Genomic DNA, 9,413 nt, shown 5'->3' on the forward strand with positions numbered 1-9,413 from the left:
TTTAACATTATTCCAGTTATATCACGGCGTGTCAGCTTAATGTGGGAGGAAAGCCCGAAGTGATGCAGATTTCAGACGTTTACCACTTCGGTGAAACCCACAAGCACGGGTATGGTGCTGACAAACCTAGAAACATAATTGGGGCGAACCTGGATTCGAACCCACAATCATAGGTTTCTGGCGGGCCCAAGTGACGCAACTCTTCACAGCGAATCGCGGCACCTTAGATGACTGGGCCACCCGTGCCCCCTCCCAGTGAGTGACGAACTCTCGGTAATCGCTGACACCATTGCGGATGCGGCCATTACAAGAATCTTTGCCCTTAAACCCCAAATTTAGTAACGTTAATACTTTAGTTTATGTCTTTGGGAATGCCATCATAGTGAATTTTGAAATATTTTGACCATATTTCCCAGCTGAATTTACCTTTTTGTTTGTTTGTTTGATCAGATTGGTTAGAGAGTGCAGATGAACGGAAAATTACTTAACTTCCCCTTCACATTCTTACTATACCAATTAAATGCTAGCTGAAATGAAACAGAAATTCAAATTGACCTAAAAAGAAAATAATTAAGCTGGTAAGAGTATTCGGCGTCACGGCAGACATCACTCGTTTGTTAACATGACAGTCAGTTGGTTGTGAGTTCAACCATGCCTTCTCAGATATCCACAGGTGTATCATTAAAACAAAGCTGGATCAGGCTGTGATTCCTAGCTCTGCAAATTTTGCCACCCGCTTGTATGAGGTCGTTGCTGTATATTGCTGTTCAGAGTTGTGTCCCCTAGCTGTGCCAGTGTCCGCTATTCATAGGTTCAAAGTCCTAGATTTCCCCTAATTATAATATTGTCATTTTCAGGGTTTTCTCAACTTGAGTAACTATTCCCCATCATGATATAGAGCTTGAAAATTTCTAAAAGTGTTTTAAAAGCACACCTGCTTACTCCAAATAGTTTATTTGTTACTGGAATATTATCTATCTCTAAAAACACGGTTCTCCAATTTACAATATATTCCATCCCAGTTTCACAATCGTTAATGTCAACACACAATTCAGTCCTGTCATTACTTACGTGTTCTCATTGATGCAGTGTTGTGGGATAATAACTAGCAATAGGTAGTATATTGTACAAACAAATAGAAAGAAAACATACTGTATTCGACGTAATAAGCGCCCTGCTCTAATAAGCGCCCAATGCGATATATGCTGATATATTGGCTAGTGAACAAGCCCAATTTGCATCCCTTCCGATTGATCAATGTACACAAGACTTATTTATTCGGTATAATTAATAATAATAATATTAACGCATTAATATGTAATATGCACCCTTATTTATGGGCAATTAAATTCTGGAAAAATATATCTATCGTACATAAATATTTCAGGCTGTCAGCATAAACACCGAAATTCATCTTTCAACTATGTTTTTTTTCACCAAAATAATATTCTAATAAGAGCCCCCTATTTCTAATTTTGAGAGCGCCCGGGGCGCTTATTACATCGAATACGGTATCCACCATTTTCAGCACAATGTCATTTAGAAATATTCAAGGGAGGCTACTCTTGCATGTGATTGGTGTTCGTGATACAGATTTATGAATCAATACTGAGGTTTCAGTTGTTTTAACAGAAACAAGTACATTCAGACATTTTCAGGATTTTTTGTCAAATTTTTAGAAGATAATCTTTATATTTACCAGATTTGAAAAAATATTTAGGACATTTTGGATAACAGTCCGTCAATGTCCTAGAACATGATCGGGGGCACGGGTGGCCCAGTCATCTAAGGCGCCGTGATTTGCTGTGCATAGTTGCGTCTCTTGGGCACGCCAGAAACCTATGATTGTGGGTTCGAATCCCGGTTCGCCCCGATTTTGTTTCTAGGTTTGTCAGCACCATACCCGTGCTCGTGGGTTTCACCGAAGTGGTAAACGTCTGAGACCTGCATCACTTCGGGCTTTCCTCCCACATTAAGCTGGCACGCCGCAATATAACTGGAATACTGTCTATAGTGGCGTTTAACCCAACTCACTCACTAGAACATGATCCGATCTGAAGTCCTGCAGTTTTAACACTCATCATTATTTCTGTGTTTCCTTGCATGATTGTAGCCCCCTCCCCGATGGTCTCTGTGTAGCTCAGCATCCCTTTTGGTCCTTGTGTTTTACTCCATGGAGACCCGGGTTAAAATAGATGCCCTGCATCCTAGGCTAGTCATAAGTGGCAAAGAAATGGATCAGGGCTCCATTCCACAAACGTCTCAGCGGTAGAAACTAACATTTTTAGTCCACTAGTCGTTAAGATGATAACATATAGCAAAGCCCTTAAAAATGGCAAATGTCTACTAGTCCTTATGATACCTTAACTATTGGGCAGTTCGGCAAGGACTACAGGACTAGTGCCAATTTCTAATGCTGCGATCTTAGCACTAAGACGATCGTACTCCCACACTTTAACATACACTTACGGCAGTCGCAGCACTAAGACGATCGTAACTCCCACACTTTAACATAGACTTACGACAGTCGCAGCACTAAGACGATCGTAATTGCTACTCTTTAACATAAACTTACGACAGTCGCAGCACTAAGACGATCGTAACTCCCACACTTTAACATAGACTTACAACAGTCGCAGCACTAGGACGATCGTAACTCCCACACTTTAACATAAACATAGGACATTCTCAGCACTAAGACGATTGTAACTCCCACACTTTAACATACACTTATGACAGTCGCAGCGCTAAGACGATCGTAACTCCCACACTTTAACATAGACTTACGACAGTCGCAGCACTAAGACGATCGTAACTCCCACACTTTAACATAGACTTACGACAGTCGCAGCACTAGGACGATCGTAACTCCAACACATTAACATAGACTTAGGACAGTCGCAGCACTAAGACGATCGTTACTCCCACACTTAAACATAGACTCACGACAGTTGCAGCACCAAGACGATCGTAACTCCAACACTTTAACATGTAGCTGGAATGTTGCTGAATGTGGCATTAAGCAACCAAGATGCACATCCTTTGTTTGATGTTTGAGAGAAATGAAATGAAAAAAATGCAGCAATATTCTATCCATTAGTGGCCATGACAGTTGTGCATAATATGGTGTAAGTTGATACAACAGTGTTTCAGACTGTCTGAGATTCTGGTCATTCAATATGGGTCACTGTTCGAATAGGCCCACCAGTTCCGCAGCCAATTAAGCAGCTCCTCAGTTGATCTTTGCCGCTGCCACAGTTGATGTTCTAAACAACTCGCTTATTGTAATCGATGTAATAAGCGCCCGCAGCGATATTTGCTAATATGTTGGCTAGTGAAAAATCCTAATTAGCACCCTTCCGATTGATCAATGTACACAAGACTTATTTATTCGTGTATAATACGCACTCATGTGTTATATGAACCCTTAATTACAGGCAATAAAATTCTTGAAAAATTTATCTGTCGTGTATAATATGCACAGGATTTTCTTTTGTATCATTTCAGGCTGTCAGCATAAACCATGAAATTTACAATCTTTCAACTCTTTCACCCAAATTATATTGTAAAAAGATCCCCCTATTTCTAATTTTGAGAGCGCCCTGGGAGCTTATTACGTCAAATATGGTAATAGATGTTAGAGACTTCATACGTGAGATAACCTACCATATACCCCTGGGAGGTTTTCTGACACGTGATAAGTGCCATTGAAGGTCAAGGTCACCCAGTATGATCTAGGAATGAAATAACCTACTGTACACAATCACTTGTTATTTTTGAATGAAATTTGATGAAACTTGGTGTACATGATCCTGAAGGTGGGGTCTATAAGGTCATTAGTGGTTAGATTCTTAACATTTTGCGAATTTCTCAAAATTTCAGATTAATTCATGAAAAATCAAAGTACTTCCTACTCTAGGAGATTAGCAGTGTGATATGGAGATTTCGTCTTTGTAACACCACCTAAGCTACAAGTTATGTTATCGCATGTGATTGGATGACATTGAAGGTCAAGGTCACTAAGTGTGAGTTAAGGTACAAGCACAAGATGAGGGACTAACGCCATCATATAGCTGGAATAATGCTGAATGTGACGTTAAACAACCAACAAAACAAACAAACAAAATTAAAAAGTAAGAGACTAATGTACTGAAAATATTAACCTCCCCTTGAAGCATGTTTTTGGTTGACCCTCCCCATGTCCCTGTACATATTTTTCATCACTCTCCTTGAAAAGACATATTTCATTACAAAATGTCCCTTATTTTCATGACCCTCCTCAAATATACTGTATTTGACATAATAAGGGCCCAGGGCGCTCTCAAAATTAGAAATAGGGAGCTCTTATTAGAATATAATTTTTCGTAAATTTTGTGGTTTATGCTGACAGTTATATTTTTCCAGAATTTAATTGCACGTAATTAAGGGTGCATATAACACAGGATTGCGTATTATACACAAATAAATAAGTCTTGTGTACACTGATCAATTGGAAGGGTGCTAATTGGGATTGTTCATAAGCCAATATATTAGAACATATTGCTGTGGGCGCTTATTACGTCGAATACGGTATTATTTTTATGACCTCCTCTGATTCCCTCTGACCCACCCAACCCTATAATAAAGGGCCGGTTCCCTAACTTGAGTAGTTTTGATTTGTAAGTGGATGAAACTAAGTATACATGATCTCTAAGGTGGCATCGCGATCAGATCACAATTTTTTTTATCTCTTATAGTGAACTTGTGTTTGTTTTAATGTTGTACTGACCGCCTCCGTGGTCTAGTGATAGAGTGTCGGCCCGGAGAGCGGAAGGTCCGGTGTTCGATCCCCGGCCGCGTCATACCAAAAGACGCTCGGCATTAAAGGGCTAAAACAAGGATTGGTCAGCTTGGAGTCAGTATTCTGTCTGAGTGGTGTATTCATGTTAAACTGCGGTATGGTATCTCAGTTTGCGAACTTGTACAAGCAGCCACACACATACACATGCATGAACGTCGCTATATAAGTGCAATATTCTTGGACGCGACGTTAAACCCCATTTAACCTCACCTTTAAGGTTGTACTGGGAGAACGACAGGGTGTGTTGGAATGGGGCTTGCCTAGCCTGATGGCAAGGGCAGATAACTCTTTGGTGTGTGGGCAGATAACTCTAGTGTTCCTCCTTCCTTTCCCACGATACTAATTACATGTGGGGCGGTCGGGTAGCCAAGTGGTTAAGGTGTTCGTTTGTGGCGCCCGAAGACATGGTTTGATTCCCAACATGGGTACAATGTGTGAAGTCCATTTCTCGTGTCCCCAGCCATGATATTGCAGGAATATTGCTAAAAGCAGTGTAAAACCATACTCACTCACTCACTCACTAATTACATGTACTATAAGTCAAGTCTCGTTAATCCAACACTCATTAATCCGGGGGGCACGGGTGGCCCAGTCGTCTAAGGCGCCACGATTCGCTGTGTAGAGTTGCGTCCCTTGGGCATGCCAGAAACCTATGATTGTGGGTTCGAATCCCAGTTCACCCCAATAATGTTTCTAGGTTTGTCAGCACCATACCTGTGCTCGTGGGTTTCACCGAAGTGGTAAACGTCTGGGACCTGCATCACTTGGGGCTTTCCTCCCACATTAAGCTGACACGCCGCGATATATCTGGAATGCTGTTAAAAGCGGCGTTAAACCCAACTCACTCACTCACACTCACTCATTAATCCAACAATCACCTTTGTGCTATTTAGACCCATTAAACTGACAGTCTCACACTCCAACTGCCGACACTCCTACTTTGCAACAAACTACCCAGATCACTCACAATCAGGCCGACACAGTAATCAGCGTACACCCTGTTTATCTGCCAATGAGTACACATCCCCGTGTCAGTCCACCAGTTGCTGCATTTTACAACCGATGCAGAGATAAACCTGCTTAACAATTAAGTCTTTGATAGGCATTTAGAAGTTGGGAGAACGTGAATTTTTATGGATAGCAGCTTCTTTTATCCTTTGTCACGACGTTTCAGAGCTACTTTTTGCTCCTTCATCAGGTGAATGCTGAGGAAGTGCATAAAAAACAAGCAAGAACTAGCTCTGAAACATGGGGACAAAGAATAAAAGTGACTATTAAAAGGTCTTCAGCAACCCATGCTTGCCGTAAAAGACGACTATGCTTGTCGTAAAAGGCGACTGACGGGATCGGGTGGTCAGGCTCGCTGACTTGGTTGATGCACGGTCATCGATCCCAATTGAGTGGATCGATGCTCATGATATCAATCACTGGATTGTCTGGTCCAGACTTGATTATTTACAGACCGCCGTCATATAGCTGGAATATTGCTGAGTGCGGCATTAAACAACAAACCAAACCTAAAACCATAAAAAGTGTTGTATTTATTATACACAGTTAATGCTTTAAATAAACGAACTAGGATAAATCACATGTTTAGATTACCTCAATCTCATTAAAATCAGATACAAGTTCTCACTACTGCTGAGGACATCCCATTACAGGTCATGTCAGAACGAACTTTGAGTGATTGTCCAGTTTTCGATCACAAACGTTGATACTACTTAATTTTGTTTATAAGACATACTCATTAATCTGACATAATCATATGCAACCAACCATGTCGAAATAATGAGACTTGACTTTATTCCAAGTGAAGTAAAAATTCCAATTGACAAATAATTTTGCTGTTATGTTTGTAAACAAAATGGTCAGTCAGTTGTATGTCTCCCTGCAAGGTTGTGAGCCTCCAAGCACAGTGGGGAGCTGTGACTGGTGGCAGCATTGGTGTTGAATGTGCTCCACTCCACTTGGGATATCACTGTAAGGAGCTTTCTTTGTTGTGAGGGCAGGTAACTCTAACTAGTGGCAAGGGCAGATTACTCTAACCACTTAGTGGGCGAGGCAGGTCAGGGTTAGAAACTAACAGTTTTTGTCCACTAGTCCTATAATGAGTTTGGTAAGGACTACAGGACTAGTGCCAATTTCTAACGCTGCAGGTAAGTCTAACAATGCTTCAACGCACCTTTTTTACTGGTAAGTAGAAAAGGGATGACTTGGGTTAATAGTATTTACTACTCATGCATAATTTTATTATGTTTGTAAATGACAAAAATAGGGCAACTTATTACTTTCACACAGCAAAGTGGTTAATACTTGGGCAGACTTGCGGGGTGGGTAAATCTTGTTCAGGCTGTTAGGGAGTGGGTAAGTCTTCTTGCATTTAGTGTTTACTTGTGTTTTTTTCAGTCGGATGTCAACAGTCACCAGGGGTACTAAACAACTACGCCCCATCAACACCCAGCACCTGATTTACTATGCCCCCTCGACAACCAGCACCTGATCAACTACGCCCCCTCGACAACCAGCACCTGATCAACTACGCCCCCTCGACAACCAGCACCTGATCAACTACGCCCCCTCGACACCCAGTACCTGATCTAGCGGAACTCTTCTACGTCCAGATCGTGAGGTCTTAATACCATACATTATACAGCTACTCCCCCTCGACACCCAGCACCTGATCAACTACGCCCCCTTGACACCCAGTACCTGATCTAGCGGAACACTTCTACATCCAGATCGTGAGGTCTTAATACCATACATTATACAGCTACTCCCCCTCGACACCCAGCACCTGATTAACTACGCCCCCTTGACACCCAGTACCTGATCTAGCGGAACACTTCTACATCCAGATCGTGAGGTCTTAATACCATACATTATACAGCTACTCCCCCTCGACACCCAGCACCTGATCTAGCGGAATTCTTCTACATCCAGATCGTGAGGTCTTAATGCCATACATTATACAGCTATGCCCCTTCAACACCCAGCACCTGATCAATAATATGATTCACAGACATTCATGAATGAGATATCAAAGAGACATTAAGAATATTAACAAAGGAAATTACGTAACCCTGAGTAATTCGAACGAGCTATGTCTTCAGACTGAAATAGAATATACTTTAATGCTAAAAATCTTTGATATCTCAGACATTATACATGATTATTTTTTTCTTGTGAGTGGCATCATCAGCCATAACAACTCATTTTATGCTGCTAAATCATGCCATTCCATGTGCTGGTGTGTAAGTGGACAAACAAATCATGAAGTGAAAAACTGTTTATCATGAATGTACAGAAGTAATGTCGAACCCTGTTGCCTCGAACTCAGATGTGTCTTAACTCACAGTCCGGTCCCGGCAAGACTCTTTCTATATTTATATATATATATATATTTATATTTATTTATATTTATATATATTTCTATATTCAATACAAATATTAACTCAAAGATATTGAATCCCTGGTTGTCTCGAACTCAATTAATGTCCCAACACTTTAAAAGATATGTTACACCTTTTCATTGTTAAGTCATGAAAATAAGTCATAAGATTGATAAGTCATCATAATAATCCAGTGATTTTATCAAGATGCACATGGATGTTTAAATGTAGATATGACAAATGCTTCTGTCTATATTTACATAACAAGAGGGGACAGGGGTGGCCCAGTCGTCTAAGGCGCCACGATTCGCTGTGCAGAGCTGCGTCCCTTGGGCACGCCACTAACCTATGATTGTGGGTTCGAATCCCGGTTCGCCCCGGTTATGTTTCTAGGTTTGTCAGCACAATACCCCTGCTCGTGGGTTCCACCGAAGTGGTAAACGTCTGAGACCTGCATCACTTCAGGCTTTCCTCCCACATTAAGCTGTCATATACATTGTAACAGGAATACTGTTAAAAGCTGCACTAAACCCAATTCACTCACTCACTCACTCACTCACTCACCCATAACATGAACAGGCTGGTATGTTTCTGTTGTCTGATTGCTAGGTCATAGCATACATACCACATGTGGAGTCAATGAATAATAAATCAACAAATTTCTCTGGTTCTCTTAAGACAACAGGGTTCGACAGTACTTGAAATCACTCAACAGTATACGATGTACCAAGATTATTTGAAATGTTCTAACTTAGGATTCGTTCTTCCTGTTCATTTTCCATAAACCTATATCGCCAACTCACATGTTTGATCTTAATTTGGATCAAAATTTCCCATTTGTAAAATCTTTCATTGACTGTTCATTTAGAAGAATATCACACAAAAGATTGTCTATGTCAGAATTTCATGCTATTACCAGAAATATGTTGGTGATGACTCCACTCTGGTTGAGAAGGGGCGGTTGGGTAGCCTAGTGGTTAAAGCGTTCGCACATCATGCTGAAGACCCTGGTTCGATTCCCGACATGGGTACAATGTGTGAAGCCCATTTCTGGTGTCCCCCCGCCGTGATATTGATGGAATATTGCTAAAAGCGGCGTTAAACCATACTCAGTCAGTCAGTCTGGTTGAGAAAACACTAGTCATTCAGTACATTGTATACTACTAGAACTTAAGGACTATCCG

At 41.1% G+C, this 9,413-nt stretch overlaps 1 protein-coding gene across 3 annotated transcripts in view; it reads left to right on the forward strand.

Annotated features, from left to right (window-relative positions):
* The window catches only part of LOC124144029 (cohesin subunit SA-1-like), a 61,776-nt gene extending 53,149 nt beyond the window's left edge, over positions 1-8,627 (forward strand). For all 3 annotated transcript variants that reach the window (XM_048384913.1, XM_048384915.1, XM_048384914.1), the window contains one exon: positions 7,247-8,627. In XM_048384913.1, the coding sequence (XP_048240870.1) occupies positions 7,247-7,276 (30 nt within the window). In that variant the 3' untranslated portion in view covers positions 7,277-8,627. The remainder of the gene's footprint in view (positions 1-7,246) is intronic.
* The last annotated feature ends 786 nt before the right edge of the window (positions 8,628-9,413 follow it).

The sequence above is a fragment of the Haliotis rufescens genome, unplaced genomic scaffold, assembly GCF_023055435.1.
Source record: "Haliotis rufescens isolate VD_foot unplaced genomic scaffold, xgHalRufe1.0.p SCAF_52, whole genome shotgun sequence".
Classification (NCBI taxonomy): Eukaryota; Metazoa; Mollusca; class Gastropoda; order Lepetellida; family Haliotidae; genus Haliotis; species Haliotis rufescens.